The 22,407-nt window shown below is 33.7% G+C and overlaps 2 protein-coding genes and 1 pseudogene across 4 annotated transcripts; all 3 read left to right on the top strand.

The window, feature by feature from the left end:
- Window positions 1–3,016: 3,016 nt before the first annotated feature.
- On the top strand, window positions 3,017–5,955 carry LOC118031540 (receptor-like protein kinase 7). Its single transcript, XM_073412441.1, has 3 exons — window positions 3,017–3,482; window positions 3,572–5,068; window positions 5,250–5,955. Exons 1-3 carry the CDS (start codon window positions 3,104–3,106, stop codon window positions 5,651–5,653), a joined length of 2,280 nt encoding a protein of 759 aa, XP_073268542.1. The 5' UTR covers window positions 3,017–3,103; the 3' UTR covers window positions 5,654–5,955.
- Window positions 5,956–9,275: 3,320 nt separating this feature from the next.
- On the top strand, window positions 9,276–14,182 carry LOC118031541 (NADPH--cytochrome P450 reductase-like; annotated as a pseudogene).
- A 2,775-nt stretch (window positions 14,183–16,957) lies between these two features.
- LOC118031542 (uncharacterized) lies at window positions 16,958–22,019 on the top strand. Of its 3 annotated transcripts, none has more exons than XM_035035979.2 (6): window positions 16,958–17,371; window positions 17,452–17,644; window positions 17,735–17,824; window positions 18,620–19,012; window positions 20,318–20,471; window positions 20,738–22,019. In XM_035035979.2, exons 1-6 carry the CDS (start codon window positions 17,301–17,303, stop codon window positions 21,877–21,879), a joined length of 2,043 nt encoding a protein of 680 aa, XP_034891870.1. In that variant the 5' UTR covers window positions 16,958–17,300; the 3' UTR covers window positions 21,880–22,019. The 3 variants fall into 3 exon arrangements, with proteins under 3 accessions (XP_034891870.1, XP_034891873.1, XP_034891872.1); XM_035035982.2 differs by having other exon boundaries at window positions 16,959–17,371; window positions 20,789–22,019; XM_035035981.2 differs by having other exon boundaries at window positions 16,961–17,371; window positions 20,741–22,019.
- The last annotated feature ends 388 nt before the right edge of the window (window positions 22,020–22,407 follow it).

The raw sequence follows: 22,407 nt of genomic DNA on the forward strand, positions 1-22,407 counted from the left end.
AAGTAAAAAAAATCGCACTTCTTAGATACTTATATATTCTAAATTAATGGGATTCGCAAATGTACATTTACTACCAATGATTGGTTGTTGCCAATGGAAAAATTAATTATTCATCGGGAATTTAATAAATATTATTTTTAAAAAATATTTAATCTATTTAATATGATCAGTATTATAAAATACATTTAAAAAAGTAAAAATATATCTATAAATATATTTCCAAATACATTTTAAATCAAACTATACTAACTGATCAACTCCAATAGAGAAATACACTTACTTATCCGCAATTTTCGGGACAACTCCATGCTTGATACAATTACTGCATCTAAGTCGAAGCTCAACTTTTAGGAAGACAGTAACAGATTGTTCAACTTCTATCTATTATAACAAGGACTGACTTTGACATTAATAAAATGTACTTCGTTAATTCAGGCTTTCAGGTAATGCTGGTAGTTATTGCAGTCTCTTGTATCTTCATCTTAGATGGTGCTGTAAACCACCTTATTCTATCTTATTTTAGATAAAAAAATAGAAAATTAACCTATTAATAATTAATTTGCATTATATATAAATAAGTAATATAAAATAATTAATGTAAGATTACAATACTAGAATACTATATACATATTATATATTATATATTATGCACGCGTGAAAGATTGACTTTAAACTTAAAACTTAAAAAAGCCGTAGGAAACAACTTAGTAACCATCTGTTAATTTTATATCTGATAAGAGATAAAAATAACTTTTTTGAATTTTTTTCTAAGCAACCCTGTTGAATAGAATTTGGATTCGACATAACAATTCCATGCATGCTTTGAATTTTTAAACCCTTTTTATTTATTGAAAGATTAAAACTAAACCTCTCCGTTTACCTAAAAAAAAAATTCAAGTAGCACCAACTAACAAAAATACTCTCAAATCTAAAATGAAAAATTAAACCCTAAAGACAAGAGATTATTTTAAGCTAATGCAAATAAAAGATAAACCAAAAACACCACTCTTAGCCAATCAAAGCATTTTCTTATATTAAATGTTAAATTAATTATTTATTTTTCTAACACTTTATAAGTTAAAAATACAATCTATCACTCCTACACCCAAATATATTATTTTAATATATTCATGATAATGTACTATGAATTTTTAAAAAATATATTCCATCTCGATGATTTAAAAATTTAAAACAACCCTTTTGCAAAGAAAACTTACACCAACCTTGTAGCCTAAAGTCTTTAAATGGAAAGAAAGAATAGAATTTACTGTTCATGTCTACAATAAAATGTTTATTACAGAAATCCTGCGCCTCTTTTATTTTTTCTAGCCATGTTTGTTCCCGAAAAAATAAGTTTCGAGAAATTATTTTTCAAATTTTTTGTGTTGTTTGTCATTAGAAAAGCTTGGTTACGAAAACACTTTTATATCCAATGAAAAAACACTTTTCAGTCAATTTCAACAAAGAAAATTTGGCTTGGTATTTCAGTAAAAGTAATTCCTTTTTAGCTGTGTTTGTTTTCCGGAAATGTTTTGAAAAATTATCAACTTTCTTGTTTTGTCTAGCCATAAGAAAGTTAAATGAAAAACACCTTTCAGTGAAAAAAAATTTGGCTGCGTTTTCAAGGAATATTTCCTGAAAAATTTAGGAGAAAATACTTTCTCGGAAGTTGCTGAAAAATTTAAAATGTCATCTATTCCTGATTAATATCAAATTTGATCCTCAAAACTTTTACTTGCCCTATATATATTTTTTTTAAATATTTATTTCCATTCATCTCTTAAAATTTATTTTAAAGAGAGATTGGTCTATTTTTTTATAATTGCTATTTGTTTTTTCGCTTATATTTTTTTGTTTTGAAATTCATTTTTATCCTAAGATTTGGTTTCATCTATAATCTTGAGTTGGTGTATTATTTTAAATATTATTGAATGTTAATTATTTTATTTTAAATTTCTTTAATTTTTTTTTTAATAATATTTTAGATTTTATCATATTATTTTGCATTATTCACTTTATATTTAATTAGCGATACTATTCTATAAATTAAAATATTATATTTTGAATTCATAGTCATTCTCACTGATTCCAAGCCACTATAGAAATAGTAAATTGTTCCTCAGTTTAATTGTTAATAAACTTGAAAGAAGATAATACCAAAATTGTAAATACAGTATTATCACGCCTCTCTTTTCGCATACCATTAAGCCAAACCACCTGAGTATTACACCTTATTTTTCAAATACACCTACCAAAGTAATCAAGAAAAATATCTTAAATTGAACGTTTTTAAAAAAGAACTAAAATCCCACAAATAGCGGTTGCCTTTAAATAGAGTAGCAGTCAACCAGCAGCTCGGCTATTAGAAACGCAAACTATGTAGTGGAACGCACCGCAGTTTAAATAGCACCATCACCCTCTGCATATTCCATCCTTCTTCTCTTGATTCCAAAAAAATTTTGCTTCGTCCCCCAAAAAAAGACAGACCATCGTATGCCGTTTCGGCCGAAATGTCAACGGCCTCTTTCTTCCAAGCAACAACTTTCCCTTCTCTGCTTCTTATCTGTTTTCTCCTTCTTTCTCCAAGATCAATCCGATGAACTTCAAATACTATTAAACCTTAAAACTTCACTTAAGAAATCAAATACTCATGTATTTGATTCTTGGGATTCAAATAAACCCATATGTGAATTCACAGGAATTACCTGTAATTCAGACAAGTCAGTCAAAGAAATCGAGCTTTCGAGACAGAACTTAGAGGGTGTCCTTCCTCTTGATTCAATATGCCAGCTCCATCTTTGGATAAGTTTCTTTTGGATTACAACTTCTTGCACGGTACCATCACGAATTACTTGAACAACTGCACAAAGTTGCAATATCTCGATCTTGGCAACAATTTGTTCGCTGGGCCATTCCCTGACATATCATCTCTCAGTCAATTACAGCACCTGTATTTGAACCAGAGTAGGTTCAATGGCGGTTTTCCATGGAAGTCGCTGCAAAAATGACAGTCTCGTTAGCTCTAAGTATCGGGGACAATTCATTTAATCGAGCTCCGTTTCCAAATGAAGTTGTCAAGCTAACAAAACTGAATTGGCTTTACATGACGGATTGCAGCATCGAAGGCACAATTCCTGAAGAAATTGGAAATCTTATCGAGCTCACAAACATGGAGCTTAGTAACAATTATCTATCCGGAGAGATTCCTTCTCAGATAGTAAAGCTACGAAATCTCTGGCAGCTCGAGCTCTTCAACAACAGCTTGACGGGAAAGTTGCCGGTCGGGTTTGGAAACTTGACAAAGCTGGAAAAATTTGATGCGTCAATGAACAATTTAGAAGGTGATTTGTCTGAATTGAGATTTTTGACCAATTTGGTCTCTCTGCAGCTATACGAGAACGAGTTTTCTGGTGAAATTCCAGCAGAGTTCGGTGAATTCAAGAAACTTGTGAATATTTCATTGTACAGGAACCAGTTAACAGGTCCTCTTCCTCCAAAGCTTGGTTCTTGGACTGATTTTGATTTTATTGATGTGTGTCCGAGAATCAGTGACCGGATTCAATTCCGCCAGATATGTGCAAGAAGGGGACTATGACTCGGCTTCTCGTGCTTCAAAACAACTTGACTGGCGAAATTCCGGCTGGCTATGCAAACTGTAATACGTTATTGAGGTTCAGAGTCGGCAAAAACCGGCTCTCTGGCAAGGTTCCTGCTGGAATTTGGGGATTGCCCGAGGCGAATATAATTGACATCGAGATGAATCAATTCGAAGGTCCAGTGACCTCTGATATTGGAAACGCTAAAGCTCTCGGTCAATTGTTGCTCGGAAACAATCGCTTATCTGGTGAATTACCAGAAGAGATTTCGAAAGCTACGTCATTGGTTACAGTCCAGTTAAATGACAATCTGTTTTCGGGAAAAATTCCAAATAAAATTGGTGAACTCAAGCAGTTGAGCAGTCTTCATTTGGAAAACAATATGTTCTCTGGTTCAATACCGGATTCATTAGGCTCATGTTATTCTCTCACTGACGTGAGCATGGCTCATAATTCGCTTTCTGGTGAAATCCCATCCACTTTGGGGCATCTACCAACTTTGAACTCTCTAAATTTGTCGGAGAATGAGATTTCAGGTCAAATTCCAGGAAGCTTGTCATCTTTGAGACTAAGTCTTCTTGATCTATCCCACAATAGATTATCTGGTCCAATACCTCAATCTTTATCAATTGAAGCTTACAATGGTAGCTTCACTGGAAATCCTGGTCTCTGTAGCCGGACAATTAGCTCTTTTCAGCGATGCTACCCTAAATCCAGTATCTCCAAGGAGGTCCGCACGCTCATCCTTTGCTTTTCCGTGGGTTCAATGATTTTGCTTGCTTCACTCGCTTGCTTCTACCACTTGAAGAAGAGAGAAAAGTATCGTGACCGCTCCTTGAAGGAAGAATCTTGGGACTTGAAATCTTTCCATGTGTTAACCTTCACCGAGGATGAGATTCTTGATTCAATTAAACAAGAGAATCTAATAGGAAAAGGAGGGTCCGGCAACGTGTACAGAGTGGCCCTCGCCAATGGCAAAGAACTAGCAGTGAAGCATATTTGGACTGCAAACTCTACTAGCACTAAAAAGAGCAGGAGCACTACACCAATTTTGGGAAAAGAGGCAGGAAAATCTAAGGAATTTGATGCAGAGGTGGAGACCTTGAGCTCAATTAGGCATGTCAACGTGGTGAAGTTGTATTGCAGCATTACCAGTGAGGATTCGAGCCTTCTGGTCTATGAGTTTATGCCTAATGGGAGCTTATGGGACCGATTGCATGCATCAAGGAAGATGGAGCTTGATTGGCAGACGAGGTACGAGATTGCTGTCGGGGCAGCCAAGGGTTTGGAGTATCTACATCATGGGTGCGATAGACCCATAATTCACCGCGATGTGAAGTCTAGCAACATTTTATTGGATGAATTGTTCAAGCCTAGAATTGCTGATTTTGGACTCGCTAAGATGATTCAAGCCAATGGTGGCAAGGACTCCACCCAAGTCATTGCAGGAACCCATGGTTATATAGCTCCTGGTAAGTAAAATTATGCTCTTTACTTCGATTTTTTTCGTAGTTTTGTTCATGGGAAGATATGTAGGTATTATCTCTTTAAACTCCCCGTGTCAAGTGGCTAATTGAAGCATCATGGAATTGTGGCATTTCATTTTAGCTTCAAGTCCAGTTAATTGAACATAGACACGTTTTGATTTTGCAGAATATGGGTACACATACAAAGTGAACGAGAAGAGTGATGTGTATAGCTTTGGAGTGGTGTTAATGGAGCTGGTGAGCGGAAAGAGGGCAATAGAGCCAGAATATGGAGATAACAACGACATAGTGGATTGGGTCAGCAGCAAATTGAAGACTAAACAGAGTGTGTTTAGTACAGTGGACTCAAGAATTCCAGAAGCTTTCAAGGAAGACGCTGTCAAGGTGTTGAGAATTGCAATTCTCTGCACTGCAAGGCTTCCGGCAATGAGACCAGCCATGAGAAGTGTCGTCCAAATGTTGGAAGAAGCTGAGCCGTGCAAGCTGGTGAGCATAGCGATCAGCAAAGATGGTGCTCTTGACATGAGAAAGGAAGTGAGAGATACGGAGAAGTACAACCCAGACCAGTAATTAACTTCTCTTCCCGATTGCGTCCGTCTAGTTCGAAGATCTTCGAAGGAATTTCCGTGTGCTGGTCTATAACATGTATCATATAATTGCTTGTATACTATTAGCTAGAGTCTGTAGTTCATGTGTGTGTAATCTGCAAAATTAGCCTAGACCCGAATATTAGCTAGAGTCTGTAGTTTATGTGTGTGTAATCTGCAAAATTAGCCTGGAGCCGAGGCTCTTTTTTCTCCACTCTTTTTGGTGCTCGTAAGGGTGAAGAAGATGCTAATATCAATAAACAGATGGACCATTTTGTTGTCAAATGCCAGCTTGGTCGACTAAACCATGGCCTTTTTTTATTTTCTTTTTGGTTGTCAAAAGCAGCGTGGATCAGATCCTTTAGTTCATCACCCAAAAACTTCCATGCCCAGAGGGAAAAAAACAAGGAAAAAAAAAAGAGGCCGGACAAGGATTTGAATCTTCAGGGGGAAATAAAATAAAGAGACAGCCATGGTTGCGTATGCTTGAAAACCTGGAACCAGTTGTTGGGTCACCAGCTATCCAAAGGGGTATTGTGCACGAAGCTGCTATCGTACCTTATCAATCAAGCAAGAATCGAACAGAATCACAAATAAATAATTTGACGTTATCTCTTCATTTAATATTTTATTAAATCAGAACTAGTTCTGTAGAAAGTCCATACACACTACAGTCTAGAGGCCCCCCCCCACACACAGCAACCGAGCCCCATCCTTTGAATTCAATCCGTAAATTTTTTTTTTTTTTATGTTTTTAGATTATTTTATATATTAATATCAAAAATAATTTTTTAAAAACTAAATAATATATATATATATATATATTAAAAAATACACTTTAAAAAATAATCATAATATATTTTAAAACCAAAATATTTCCATACGCACAACTTTTTTTAAAGGTGTTCTTGGCACGAGGCATGAAATAAATGAGTTGGGTGACGATGGTTCCTGGCCTCTAGCTTTGACTCTAATTCCTTCTGTGTCCATATACATTGTGCACACATGCACCCCGTTATTAAAAATAAAAGAAGGAATATTAACCAAAAAAATAGTAATATTTTTTTTAATAGTTTTAGGTGTGTGAGTGCACTAAAAATTATTTTTTAAAATATATTTTACTTAAAAATATATCAAAAATAATATTTTTTATTTTTTAAAAATTATTTTTCAATATCAGCACCTTAAAATAATTAAAAATATATAAAAATATTAATTTAAAATAAAAAAAATTTAAATGTTTTTTTTTTAAAAAAAAATGGCTTTTAAAACAAAAATAAAGAGCTCTGGATTCTTTGTTTTTGTATTTTAATGGTGTTTTTGAATTTTTTTTAAAAGTAATTTTTTTTAGTATTTTCAAATAATTTTAATTTATTAATATTAAATATAAAAAATATATTTTTTTAATATATTTTTTAAATTACTATAATTTTCGTGGCCACGAATATATAACTCAAATAGTGTTTACACTTGACAGGCTCTTTCCTTTAAAGGAATATGGGCTCCAGACCTCTCTTGTGACGAAAAAGACTCGTCATCGCTGTACAATTTGGGCTCAAAGAAGCCCATAAACACTCAAAAAGGTGGGCAAGCACCTAGCCCCAAAATGGCATTGACGAAGCCGTAGCCCGTAACCCTGTTCCTGGTTACTTGATCGATCTCTCAACTGAAAGCTCATTACGATCGTCTAGAAAGTGGTTCAAGACGGTTTTTATTTTTAGTTTGTTTGAAGTTTGGTTGTAAATTTTTTTTAAATAATGTTTTATGTTAAAATATATGTTAATAATTTTTTATTTTTTAAAAAAATTATTTTTTATTATCAATAACAATTAAAAATAATTTGAAAAATACTAAAAATATATTAATTTAAAGTAAATAAAAAAATAAAATTTTTTTAAATTTTTTCAATGATGCTTGTAAAAACGCATAAATAAACAAATTCTAAGTTAACCTTCCCATAACTTTTGACAAAAATTTAGTAATGATTATTATTTTATTTTTAAAAATTTATTTTTAATATTAATATATCCAAAACAATACAAAAATATCAAAAATAATTTTAAATAAAAAATAAAATTTAAAAATTTGTCCAACTTCGCAACCTCACCTTCTTAATTAAAGATTTCGTAGTCAGCAATGGACAACTTTCCAGTTCTTCACAATTAATATTTATATTCGCCTTTCACCATGGAATCAATGGAAATTAATGTCAATTTATTATATCTAGATATCTACACTCTCTCGACTATAAGGTGGTTTTTGTTAAGTTGACCTCCTTTATATACCAACTCAGCACTCATAAATGGTATGGTGGTGATTTTAAATCTTGTTATCCTTCTCCTTCTACTGAACATAATCTAAAAAATCTTTTAAATTCGATAAAAAAAAAATCATAAATTTTTAAGATTTAAAACTAAATTTTAGTTTATATTTTAAACCGGAACCTTCTTCAATATAATTTAGAAGAAAATTTTTTAATCGCCAGCTATTTAGTTGTGAGCTATACCCAAATTTTTCAGAACATAAAAAATAATATTTAGCTGGTTAAAATTCTTTTAACATTATTATTAAATTTAATATAACAGTTTAAATTTTAAAAATCCTTACATGATTATTTGATTAGCACATGATTTAAATTAAATTGTGTAAAAATTATCTCGATATGACTTTATCGAACTAGGATAGGTTAAAGGAAAAAAAAGGATCAGATTCACCTTAATCAACCCATAATTTGTGAATTCATTTAATTAGATTAAATTTATTTTATTTTAATATATGATAAAAAATGCCAAAGATAAAAAAGGATCAGGTTCCAACAACTCGTTCCTACTCACAAAACTGCAGTTCTCTTATGACACAAAATGAGTACTCCTATCCTTAAGAACAAACTTGATATTTCCCAAGCTTTTAAACTGCTTCCCAAAATGTTGTCGTCTAACATTGGACAGCATGCTCTCATTTTTCATGACTATTTGATGATTATAAATGTTATATTTAAGCTATGCAAACCAGTTTTCCAGCCACCACTAATTTTAAGCTAACTCGTTCATGCATGTGTTCAACTTCAACTTAGAATTAAGTATATATATAGATATATGTTAAGTAATCTTATTTTCATATTCTACCATAGGAATCTCGTTTGATGCCTTAATTAATCATGAATCCTCTAATGATTTTATATTTGACAAGACAATTGCTATATCGAGACTTGTTGTTTTTTTTTTTTGCCAGTTTCCCTGGTAACTCTACTTAGTTAAGCTTTTTTTTTTTTTTGCTCTCTTTAGCTATTATAAAAATATCATTTTCTTCTAGTGAACTCTAGAATGATAACAACCTTTTCTCTTTTTATTCTGTTTTTCAATTCTTTTATTTTGGATAATAAATGTGGCTCACTCAGTTATCATTATTGATGAATTTTCTTAGCATTATTAGATTCATTTCGTTAAGATTATTTTTGATGATATCGATAATGTTATAATCAAAGATTTGATATATTTTTAAAATTTTTAATTTTTAATTTTTAATTTTTTTTCTCCTTTCTCTTGTCTATTTAATATTTTTTTTTATTGAATATTGCTATTTTAAATATTGACAAGCTATAAAAGTATAAAAGTTATGTTTTATAATCACTATTTGTATAAAATATGTTTTTTCATCAATTTTTTTAATTACACTATTCCACTAATATTTTAATTAAATGTGTTAATTAAAAGAAAACTACTTTTAATAATAGTAGATGTTCTCCGATGGAAGCAAAGTAAGTAGGAGCATAGTTCTTGGAGTTTTGCTCTTATTTATCTCCATGAAGATTGCGAGAGAATAATTCATAGAGACGTAATGCAATATAATGCTGGATGCATACTTTACTGCCATGGCTTGAGGGAATGAACGGGAAGATCATGGAAAAGTTGAAAGAAGAAAGGACTTTTTAGTTAGACAAGTGGAATTAGCTAAGTATTTTATTCTAGCAAATATAGAGTTAGAATGGAACTAGTTCTTCCTCCCGAGTTAAAATACAGTGTATCCGTTTCTCTGTGTCCCCCCCCCCCCCCAAAAAAAAATCTTGGCAGCGTTTTTAAGACAACCAAACCAAACCAAATCAAAATAAAACCAGAACAGAAAATGCGATCATACATATCTTAATCAAGGATGAGTTCTGGTGGTTCTAATTTGGTTAGGTTCGTTGAATCAGTGCTGGGGGTGTCTTTTGGTGACTCGGTCTCTGACTCTGTGTTTGTGATAATTACAACGTCTTTTGCGGTTGTATTTGGATTGGTGGTGTTTATATGGAAGAGATTCATCAGATCGTAGCAAGGTCGTGAAGCCGTTGGTGGTTCACAAGTCACTGTCAGTTAAGGATGAAGAAGAAGAGTCCGAGGCTCTGGCTGGGAAAACTAAGGTTACTATTTTTTACGGGACTCAGACCGGGACAGCAGAGGGTTTTGCTAAGGTAAATAAATGGGCCTACAGCATAATCATAATTGAAAGTATTTGAAACTATAATAATCGCGTTTACTCTTAAAAAACAACCAAAAAAGAAAATGTCGATAATCAATCTCGTTGTTTTTTCTGCTATCCTTCTCGCAGGTCTCACTTTTATGCATTTTGTTTGACTAGCTGTGTTAAAGTCGATTTTTATTTTACTAATCTCCCTGCTGAGATGTTGTCCTGATATTTGCTTCAAACAGCAGTAAGTTAATTTTAGATGTGGATTAGAGAGTAGCTGTACTATTTTTGAGCTTATATTTGGTACTGAGCTTGATCTATTGGAATTATTTGTAGTTTTTGATCGATTGATTTTGGTGATCCGTTCAAATTTGTGCTTACAAGTTTCTTGCATCTTGGCTGTCTTGTGGTGCCAACTGTGGCATTTTCATAGTTTTAGCAGAGCTTCACTGTTTACTGTATGCAATAATGGTAGATGGGCTGTTAATTTATTGGCTGATGTGTGACATTTCAATCGGGACAATGGTGGAACAGCTGGTTCTTGTGCATGGCAGATCATGTGCCAGGTTCTTAGCTGATAATGACCCCATGAGAAACTTCAGGGCTTAGCTCCATGAGATGTTGGAGCCTCACATCTCATCTAAAGCGGTGGTGGAATAGAGTGCCCAAATAGAATGCTACTCCTATTGTTCATGTTTTGTCGTAGGGGAGTCCTGTCATGCAGCTCTTGCTAAGTTACTGTACTATATGATTTCACGCAGAGATAGACATACTTCTCTGTCTTTGTACGTATCTATTATTTGATCTGAAATAAACAACTCTCAAACTATAGGATCATTTGTATAGCCTCCTGCTTTAGCATTCTATCTTTATTTTGATTTGGTTTATTTAATGTGTTACTTTGCATTGCTGTACTTTTATTTAATGTAGTTTTCTATTCATTTCTGCTAATTGTCAAAGGCATTAGCTGAAGAGGTCAAAGCAAGATATGAGAAAGCAGCTGTTAAAGTTGTTGACCTGGTAAGTTGGATGGAATTTTTTTGCAAATGACATTGGTTTCAGCATCGCTTGAGAGAATTGGCTTTTTAAGAATTTTATAGCATGTCTTCATGTTGTTTGTGGTTTGAATTAGGATGATTATGTTGTGGAGGATGATCAATATGAAGAAAAATTGAAGAAAGAGACTTTGGCATTGTTCATGGTTGCCACGTAAGATAAATTTTATTCTTGATCACACATACTTGTATGTTGATCATGTATTTGGATTTTTTGAAAACTCTGGCATTGGATGTTTTTGAGCCTGACATTGTAGTTATGGAGATGGAGAGCCAACTGATAATTCTGCTAGATTTTATAAGTGGTTTACTGAGGTTGGTGACTTTATTACAATGCCAACGCTGGTTTAATGTCTTCAGCTTTGTTTTACTAGAATTTCTAACTATATATATCCTGCAATGATGGTGTTCTGATTTCAGGGAAATGAAAGGGGAATCTGGCTTCAACAGCTTTCCTATGGCATTTTTGGCCTTGGTAACCGTCAATATGAACATTTTAATAAGGTAAAACCAGCAGGGCATGTTCTCTCCCCCCCCCTCTGCCTCACTTGGAAACTTAATATTATAAAAGCAATATCTGACAACATATTGTTGCGATAGCAAGGAGCTTGACGACCTGCTCTGCGAACAAGGTCTGTTTGCATTTGTTGACTTAGTGTTATTGAGTCCATATGGTTTTTCCAAAGGAGCTTGACGACCTTTTTTTTTTCTTCCTTTTTTTATTCTTTTAAAAAAGCATTTTGTTTATTTGCATTAGGTCTAATACACTAGTGCTAATAACAGTCTCATCTCTGATTTCTTTCCTCAGATCTCTTGAGCCCTCCTAAAAAGGTGATATTTTCACATGTTTGTTCGTTCAGGTTTATTTTCTGGTTCTTCTGTGTAATGATATATTTTCTTTATTCTTGGCTGTAAATTATGCTTTCAGGCTGCTTTGCTTGCTTTGGCTGCTCATGCCAGGGAACCTAGTGAGGCAGAGAGACTCAGGTTTTTATCATCACAGCAAGGAAAGGTCCGTAGGTGATCCATACTTTTTGTTGATATTTGTTTGTTCTGTTTTGTTGATACATGTCATCTGTATATTCTTGTTCGTCTAAAATGTTTTTTTTTTCTTAAAAAAATAATCCAGGATGAGTACTCTCAATGGGTTATAGCTAGTCAGAGAAGTCTTCTTGAGGTAATGGCTGAGTTTCCATCTGCCAAACCTCCCCTTGGTATCTTTTTTGCTGCAGTGGCTCCTCGCCTACAGCCTCGTTGCTATTCTATCTCATCCTCTCCTAGGTGATCTATTTCTTTGAAATGTGATTGTATCTTCTTGATGGAATTTTAAAAACATAGTTTCCTGATATGTATTCTGCAGATATGCTCCCAATAGAGTGCATGTGACCTGTGCTTTAGTATATGGTCCAAGTCCCACTGGTAGAATTCACAAAGGGGTGTGTTCAACTTGGATAAAGGTATTGACACAACCTCCAATATATTTCAAAGAACCACACTCTCTCACTTTCTGTACCACCCTTAATGTTTGAGATCATCTCTGCATTGTGCATCTTGGCTCGGCATCTCGGAGAATCTAACATCTGGCTGTGACCCCCTCCCCACACTCAAAAACTATATATATATATATATATATATATATATATATATATATATATATATATATATATAAAACAGAATGCAGTTCCTCTAGAGAAAAGGCATGACTGTAGTTGGGCTCCCATTTTCATCAGAACATCAAATTTCAAGTTACCAGCCAATCCTTCAACTCCAATTATTATGGTGGGACCTGGTACTGGACTGGCACCTTTCAGAGGATTTCTACAGTTGTGGATGGATTTGCTTTCTGATGTGTGTTTTTTTTATTTCTTTTTGTGGTGTGAACAGAAGAAAATTAATTAGTTGATTCCTCCAGGAAAGAATGGCCCCGAAAGAGGATGGTACACAGCTTGGTCCAGCTCTGCTTTTCTTTGGATGCAGAAATCGCCAAATGGTTTGGACCTTGACTATGCAAATTTCCTAATTTGATATTTATTGATGCTCAATGAATCTGTTCCCACTGATTTCCAATTTCTATTGTTTGCAGGATTTCATATATGAGGATGAGCTCAATAATTTTGTGGCGCAAGGTGTGATATCCGAGTTATTAGTTGCATTCTCAAGGGAGGGGCCAAAGAAGGAATATGCTCAACATAAGATGGTAGATAAAGTAAGTAATTGTAGACTGCAAAATTAGGTGGTTGTTGACGAGTTAAATGCTTTATACATATTAGATTAATTTCAATACCATCTGCAGGCAGCAGAGATATGGAGTATAATTTCTCAAAGGGGTTATCTTTATGTGTGTGGTGATGCCAAGGGTATGGCTAGAGATGTTCACCGGACTTTGCACACTATTGTTCAAGAGCAGGTACTTGTTACTTGTGCTAATGTTCTCATTGTTGCACTATTTTTTCTCATGCTAATTCTCTTACAAAGAACAGCACTAAGAAAATCATGCCCATGCGTGCGGTTTTACCCTTTCTCTGTTAAGTGGAAAGCACATGATGTGCAACTGTTTCATGTCTAGAACTTTTGTTGTCGATTCAACTTGGTCACTCTTTTTGAATTTACTGTGTTCTTCCCCAATGTTACATGTGTTTATATAGTATATACTGAGGAACATCGTGCATCTGAAATCCTTGTGCTTCTGTGTTTCAGGGAGGCTTGGACTCATCGAAAACCGAGTCTATGGTGAAGAAACTCCAAATGGAAGGCCGGTATCTAAGAGATGTCTGGTGATAACAACATTTTCACATTGAATCTGCCTTTGATTGCCGTAACCTCACCAAGTACAGCATTGAATTTATTCATCTACTATTCCAGCTTCTTCTGGACTCCGGAGTCCCAGCAGGGTTGGACAAGGACGGGTGAGAATCTGAAAGTTGATTACCCTAGAAATTTCAGACTGTTGTTCTCTGGCCGCCCCTTTATCACATTTCATTTTCTACCTTTTTGGTTTGAATAGGATCCTGTTAGTCTCTGCCGTCTCCTTGATGAGAGATCCCCAGGCAGGGAATAGCTTGTAGTTAGCTGCAAGATGTCAAAGGGGGCATGAAGAATGTTAATGATGGTTTGTGCATGAACCATTGTGGTAAAGTAAAAAGATTACAAGGTGGAAATAAAGCTGAACTTGCGATTTTGAAACTGAAAGTGGTCACAAGTTTATTTGTTTATTTATTTATTTGTGTGAATCAATGAGATATCTTTCAAACATTTTCTGATTGCTGAGCTAACCATCTATCTTGAAGTAAAATGGAGTTACTGAGGCTGGCACTTTGATCGGTAAGGTTGGAGTCCTATGGTCCTGCTATTCTGGAGGTCGGGTTAAGCAATGCAAACGTTTTTAAAGGGAAAAAAAAAACTGAGATCCATTTATTAACTTAATTCAGTTTAATAAACTTTATTAATTTAATGATATAATTAAAAAAATATTGACACAATGAATAAAAAAAAAATAATTAACTACAAAAAATAAATTATAAATGTTATATTTTTGAAGAGAAAAAAAAGTATGTCAAAGATTCATTGTTATTTTGTTGTGAACACTTCTCGCCACTAAAAAAAATACACTGAAATAGTTCTAAAGTCAACATGAAAAGCTATACGATGATATTTAGAAATGTGTCAACAGAGCAATCAACTAGAAAGAAAAACCAAATAAGATATCATGAAATAAATATTTCATGTTTATATTTAATCAATTAATTTAATTTTATTCAAAAACAAAATTTCTTGTAAAAAACTAAATTTAATACAAGATGATAATAAAAAGATTCAAGATAAACCAAGTCATTTTTAAAATCAATAAAAAAAAACATATAAAAAAGCATATAAAAAACAATAGGGATCAATCTCTAATTAAATAAATATTGAAGGATGAAAACTAAAAAAACATAAGTTTTTTTTTTTAAAAAAAGAAAAAACAAACAAACAAACTCTAACGAATCTTCTAAACATGGGTTAACTTCTCAAATTTGTAACCTGTAAATCCTAAACCTAAACTCAATCAAAAAGTTTGATTCCCAACTAATTTAATATTGAATAATGAAATAAAAAAAATCATCAATTTAAAAAATTTATCAAAGTAAAAAAATAGTAATAAAAAGAACGAATATCAAATTTGAAAGGAAGAAAGAAAATGAAGGATGAATTTTTTTAAAATAATTTTAAAAATTATCTTGAATAAAATAAATATCAATAAAAAAACAAGGACCAAGACTAATAAATGAAAAAAATTAAAGGAGGATGAAATTAAAAGATAATTTCTAACATTATACATTATTTATAATAAAACAAATAGTAATTGAAGAATATGAACCAATTTAAATGAAATAAAATTGAAGAGCTGCTTTGAAATTTAGAGGATCAAACATGAGAATCAATGAGAGAAAATAAAAAGAAGAAAACAAAAGAATAGTTCATCGATGTCAAACTTGAGGTCAATAAGTTACACATGCTACATTAGGATGAAAGGGCCACCGAAACAATTTCAACATCATCATAAAAGTTGGTGTTCGGTCTCCAGAAGATACCACACGCGCCACCCAAAAAAGCGCAGGCATCTTCCACTCGACGCCTTTTGTATGTGCTATCCATTTTTTAAAATTACATTTTATATTTATTAAAATATCAAATTGTTCATTAATTAACTTGATTATAACTGAAAAAATAGTGAGAATATGAAAAGCCCTTTGACATCAATTAAAGTATTTTTGCTTCTAAGGATAAATGAGTTATTTTATTGTGCTTTTAAAAAATAAAAATACAAAAAAAGCCCTCATCACTTGAATAGTATTTTTTTTTTCTTTTGAGATATATTTAGCCATTAAAAACATAAAAAGATCTAAATGTCCCGATTAATCTAATAATAACTAATAAAACTTGTGAAAAGATTATATTACCCCAATAGATCCTCAAATGATTTTGTTTGGGAAGGGCAAATTAATCATTATATTGTCATAATCCATAGTGCAATGGGTCTACAATGAAAACCTGATGCGCATTAATTATAATATAATTATGACATATCATCAATTTCTTTAATGAAAAATAAATATTAGGTCAGAGGTTGGGCTTGACTATTTCCTTTGTTTTTTTCGCTTATTTGAAAAAAAAAAATTCAAGATTCACTTTAATTTTTGGTTTTGACATGGTTCTTAAAAATTATATTTTTTATTTGAATTTTAATATTTTTTAATCATTATGCATCTAATATGAAAATTTGAAAATTTGATTCAAAATATTTTTTTTATTCCTAAAATTTTTAAACATAATTTTAATATGATTTTATCATATTTATGGTTTTTTAAACTTTCAATCATATATAAAATATGGATATATTATTTTAATATTTTTTAATTTACTTCAACAATTATAACTTTTTTTAAAGAGAATTCATGATTCTAATTAAAAATATCGAGTTTGCTAAAATAAAAAAAATATATTTTAATAAAAAAAATTATCTTGAAAAATAAAATTTAAAATAATTGTATCAACAAGCTTAATAATATTGTCAAATAATTTCATAAAAACTAAATATATTTTCTTTTTATAGATTTGCAAAATTTTTGATCCACCAGTTATGTAGTACGAATCTATAAACTAAATAAGACACCAATTGAGACAAAAATAAAGATACAAACAATCAAATAAAAAGAAAAAGAAAAAGAAAAAGAAAAAGAAAGGCACTTTGACATAAATACGGGCTCTGAATCTTTAATAACGTCTGTGAAATTGTGAATAATCACCGACGTGGACTTCCCGAGGGCACTGTCGTCATTAAGAACCTCAAAACGCCCTTTCAGCCCCTAACCTCCGGCTATTTTTATCTCTCCACTGTTCTCCGTTCTCTCTTTCCCCAAAAAAAACCCCCCGTCCAGTGCGTGTCTCCACGCTCTCAACGACTCGCTCTCTCCTCCTCCTTCCCCCTCGTCCTTCTTTGTTTTCTCCGTTTTTCCCATCTACGTGTTCAGTCTTTTTTGACATCCTCTTTCTCTCTGAAACCCTAAATTAGGGTTTTAATAAAATTCGGCTTAATGGAATTGAACCTCTCCAGTTCCTTAATATGTAATTGAAATATAACAACACATAATGATTGAGAAATCCAAGAAGAACAAAAAGGGAGTAATCAGTGAAGAAGATGTTTCCACTCTCTTACAAAGGTACGAACCTTTTTCTTTTCTGTTTTTATTTAATTTTTATTTTTGGGTAATTAAAAATTGGGGTTTTTTTTTGTATTCAGGTATACAGCAACGACACTCCTAGCGTTGCTGCAAGAAGTGGCTCAATTTGATGAAGCCAAAATTGATTGGAATGCGTTAGTTAAAAAGACCAGCACTGGAATTTCTAATGCAAGGGAGTATCAAATGCTATGGAGACATTTAGCATATCGACACGTTTTACCTGAGAAATTCGATGATGGAGCTTACCCTCTGGTTTGCTCTACCTCTTTGCCTGAAAAACTCAATGCCGCCTCTTTTTTTTTCTTCCTCTTTTATTTGGATTTGAATGTTTTTTTTTTACAGGATGATGATGATAGTGATTTAGAATCTGAACTGGAAGCTTTTCCTAGTGTTACTAGTGAAGCTTCGACCGAGGCTGCAGCTTGTGTTAAGGTGGGCTTCTATCCCACCACTATGATAGTGATTGTTTCTATATACTATGTGTGATACAATCTGTTGTTGTTTGTTTAATCCTTGTATAAATTTCGAGTTTTGGAGATTTTATGTAAGATTTCTAGTTCAGAAACTCATTTCAAGGGTTGAATGTGTCAAAAAGAAAAAGGATGAATTAGTTTTAAATTTTCCGTTGTCAACTACTCGCATACAGATAAAGGGTTGAAACGTGTCAAGTTAATTATAGTTTCCAAACAAATGTAATGATGTTCAAAGGGGCAAGGGCATTGTAAAAACAAGATGGTTTCCAGGAAACTACTGTGACCTCATAATAGAGCTTGAGGTGCAACTTTTTTATGTTTTAATCATTTAATGGGCTCCTCCTTAAATTTCGAGTTTTCAAGATTTTATGTAAGATTTCTAGTTCAGAAACTCATTTCAAGAGTTGAATGTGTCAGAAAGAAAAAGGACAAATTAGTTTTAAATTTTCCGTTGTCAACTACTCGCATACAGATAAAGGGTTGAAACATGTCAGGTTAATTATAGTTTCCAAACAAATGTAATGATGTTCAAAGGGGTGAGGGCATTGTAAAAACAAGATCGTTTCCAGGAAACTACTGTGGCCACATGATAGAGCTTGAGGTGCAAATTTTTTATGTTTTGATCATTTAATGGACTCCGTCTCTTTGAGATATTCCAAGAAGGCAAAACATGCTTGAATAATTTGTTTTATTTGATTCCTCTTCATTTTCTATGTCCAGTTACCTTATTGATGAGAATGGTTGTTTTGGTTAGGTATTAATAGCATCTGGTTTACCAAGTGATTCAACTCACCCAAACAACACAACAGTTGAGGCTCCCTTAACTATAAACATACCTAATGGCCGGTCGCTTAGAGCTACATCAGAAAATTCACAATCTGATGTGATGCGGGGGGTGAACATTAGAGTTCCAGTTTCTGTGCAGAAACTGTCTCTGCCTGCAGTGACATCTTGTCCTGCTTCTGAAATATATGATGCAAATGGATCAGGTAGTGGCATATTTCCTCCAAGAAGGAAAAGGAAACCCTGGTCAGAAGCTGAAGACATGGAACTGATTGCTGCTGTGCAAAAATTGGGCGAGGGGAATTGGGCAAGCATTGTAAGAGGTGAATTCAAGGGTGATAGAACTGCTTCCCAGCTGTCTCAGGTTGTTTTCCATGCATCAAGTGCTATTAAATTATCATATTTTCTCATTCTTTTTCATGCTTACTGTAATTAGATTCTTCAGGCTTTCATAGGTCAGTAAGAAACACATAGGGTTGATGCTTAGTCATCTAAACTCTCTTTGCTTTTGATGTTCCATTCTACCCCTGCAATATTTTGGTTTCAATTGCTATGTATAACGTGGTCAAATCATTGCTTTGGAGATTGCTTTACTTAGGTCATGGCTTGATCATTCATGGAAATGGTTGTTGTATATCATTTTCTTATTATGGACTCTAAGAGATCTAGTTGTTAACAATTCATTTGCAATGGCACATATATTTGTTGGTAGTGCTATGAGGGTCATCCCTTTAGATATTGTTGCGAGTGCTATTAACCATGGCTTGTCCGCAAACACAGATGTATTCTTCATAAAAATGTTTTAAGATTATAAAACATTGAAACATATTGTTGAAAATGTAAAGAAAAATCACTGAGAATTAAATGAGAACATGGCTAGACCTGATTAGTTCTGATATCTTGATTTTTTGCAAATACAATAAGAACCTCATATAGGATTAGCATGCATCTAAATTTCCATTTCAACATTTGTAGTGCACTTCTCTGATGACTTTGGAGTTAGTTTTTTTTTCTTTTTTCACAAACACTGGAGCAATTTGTTAACCATATCATCAAAAAGGAAATATATTGTTGAAAATGTAAATAAAATGAATGAGTGAGAATTAAGGGAGGATATAGCTAATCCTGATTAGTTTTGCTATCTTGATTTTTTGCAAATACAATGAGGACTGCATGTAGGATTAGTATTTGCTATCTTGATTTTTCGCAAATACAATGAGGACTCCATGTAGGATTAGAATTCATCCAGAGTCCTTTCTCAACGTTGGCTGTGCACTTCTTTGTCTGAACAGAACCTCAAGCAATTTTTTTAGCTGTATGATCGAGATTTGGTTCCATTGGTAAACCCAGTCCTTGAACTTTCATTAAGCATTGTTATTTAATTACTGCCGTGGAGAGCAATCCGTTGTCATCTAGTCCGGTCAGGATGTCTGGGTTCTCCCAGTTTTTCCCGGGTTCAAATCCCGGCAACGGATTTCTTTATTTTTTTAGTAAATTCCGATCTGCTCTCATTTTTGGCCATTGTTCTTTCCTTGTCTATTGTTCTGCTATGTTCATGTGGATGTAGATTCCATGAATTGCTGGTTTGTTTTTTAACTGTTAGTGTTCCATATAGAATTTTTTTTCCCTTTGCTTTTCTCCTCCTAATTACAATAGCTTATACAAGCAGAGGTGGGCCATTATTCGGAAGCGGCATGGGAACTTGAATGTGGGAACTGTTTCCATTGCCCCTCAACTCTCTGAGACACAGCGTGCAGCACGCGATGCAGTGAAAATGGCCCTCGATCCTCATCCAGCAGCCAAAAGTTTAATTGCAAGTTCTGGTAAATTATCCTTTCCATCTCATATTGTTTTTAAATTATTTAGGTGTGTTCTAGTATGGCAATCTTTAAAAATGTATTTAGGTGTGTTCTAGTATGGCAATCTTTAAAAATACAGTCTGCATTATGAATTTGTCTAAATGTAATAAACAGCTCAACTGCCTTTAAAGCACAATGGTAGTTTGTAGTTTGCTCTCTATGCGTGTAGTTCACATAGGTTTCAGCACTTGCGTGTGTGAGATTCTTACAATTATTCTTTTAACTTGAAGCAGCTGGGACCAAAACCCCCAATAATTGTGTGCCTCCTACCTTCACTGCAGAAGCTTCTCCTGCCCAACATCAATCTCAACAACGTACCATGATGACAAAATCATCTTCAATATGGCCAGTGGGACCTGCAGCAAAATCTCAAGTAATGTTGGCAAAAGCATCAGAAAAATCTATTCTGAGTTCTGATCCTGTGAGAGCTGCTGCTGTTGCTGCTGGGGCTCGCATTGCTACCCAATCAGATGCTGCTTCACTGTTAAAGGCTGCTCAGGCAAAGAATGCTGTCCATATCATGCCCACAGGCAGTTCTTCAATCAAATCATCCATGACTGGTGGTATTTCTACCCACTTAGATGTCAATCCCAATACTCGATTTATCTCCAGTGGCATGGCAACTGCACCCACTACCACACGTCCATCTGCAAGTGGTCCATTCCCTGGTTTGCCCAAAGCTACTTCACCACCCCCTCAGATAAAAGCTTCTTCATCAACAGTTCAGCATACACAATCAACCCCTGTCACATCATTCAATGCGCAATCTGAACAGACCAATTCTGGTTTGGCCAAAGCCACTGTACTGCCACCTCAGATGAAAGCTTCTTCGTTGACAACTCAGAATACACAATCCACCCCTATCACGTCATTGAGTACGCCTTCTGAACAAACTAATGCTGAAAGTTCGCCAAAGCAAGGCATTGTAACCATTAAGGATACAAAAGCTTTTGGGTCGCAAGAAGTGGCAAATGGCCAAGTTCTAAAGGATGGAGCTCATGTCTCTGTAAAGGAACCAAGTGAGCATTTTCAAGAAGTTAAAGCAGCTTTGACCAACCAAGAAGCTGAGTTGAAAAGTCAAGTAGCTGTTTTGGAGATTTCTAATGGTTCACCAAAATTGATAATGAATGAAAGTGGCCTGGTAAATGTCACTGGCAACCAGGTCAACGGAAGTCAAAATGCAGATGATAATAAGATGACTTGTTCACCTATCAAGGAAGCTGAAAATCAATCTGCAGTTCAGGAGAATGATCAGAATCAAAGTGTAAGTGAGAGGCAAGCAGATTTGCCAAGCTCAGCAAGCAATGAATCCTGCATAAAAGTGGATAGTATAAGCATAACAGAAGCCAGCGATGGAATGATGGACGGATAGGGTCAGAGTATTGAATGCAAAGTAGCAGTAGACACTTTCCTTTTCTGTTTGGTCTCTCTATTTGTATTTTAAACGAGATAGAAATTGTGTAAATTGATTACAGTTGTGGAAAGTAATGACTCGGTCCGTCCTTTTCATGATGTAATTTCTTCATGCTCGCCTGGTTTGATAGATCATGTTGCCGTAGATGCATTTGAACACTAATGTCATTGACAAAAAAATGAAAAATAAAAAATCAGATTCTTTTAGATGAAAATTTTTACAGTGTGTTTAAGAAGTAAGTAGTCATATTTTATTAATTATTTTTTAAATTTATTTTAAAAAAAAAACAGATACAACTAAGAAATTTTAGATAAAGACTTTATGAGGTATGGATTTTATTTATTTATTTATTTTGTATTCGTCTGTGTGTTTTTACTTGGAATTAGAGAGTAACTAATAAGAAAGATATTTTTTTGCGCGTGTAAATGCCGACTTCATCTTGAGATTTCATGTCACCCCCCCCCCCCCCCCCACCTGATACATAAA

This window comes from Populus alba, chromosome 11, assembly GCF_005239225.2.
Source record: "Populus alba chromosome 11, ASM523922v2, whole genome shotgun sequence".
Lineage (NCBI taxonomy): Eukaryota > Viridiplantae > Streptophyta > Magnoliopsida > Malpighiales > Salicaceae > Populus > Populus alba.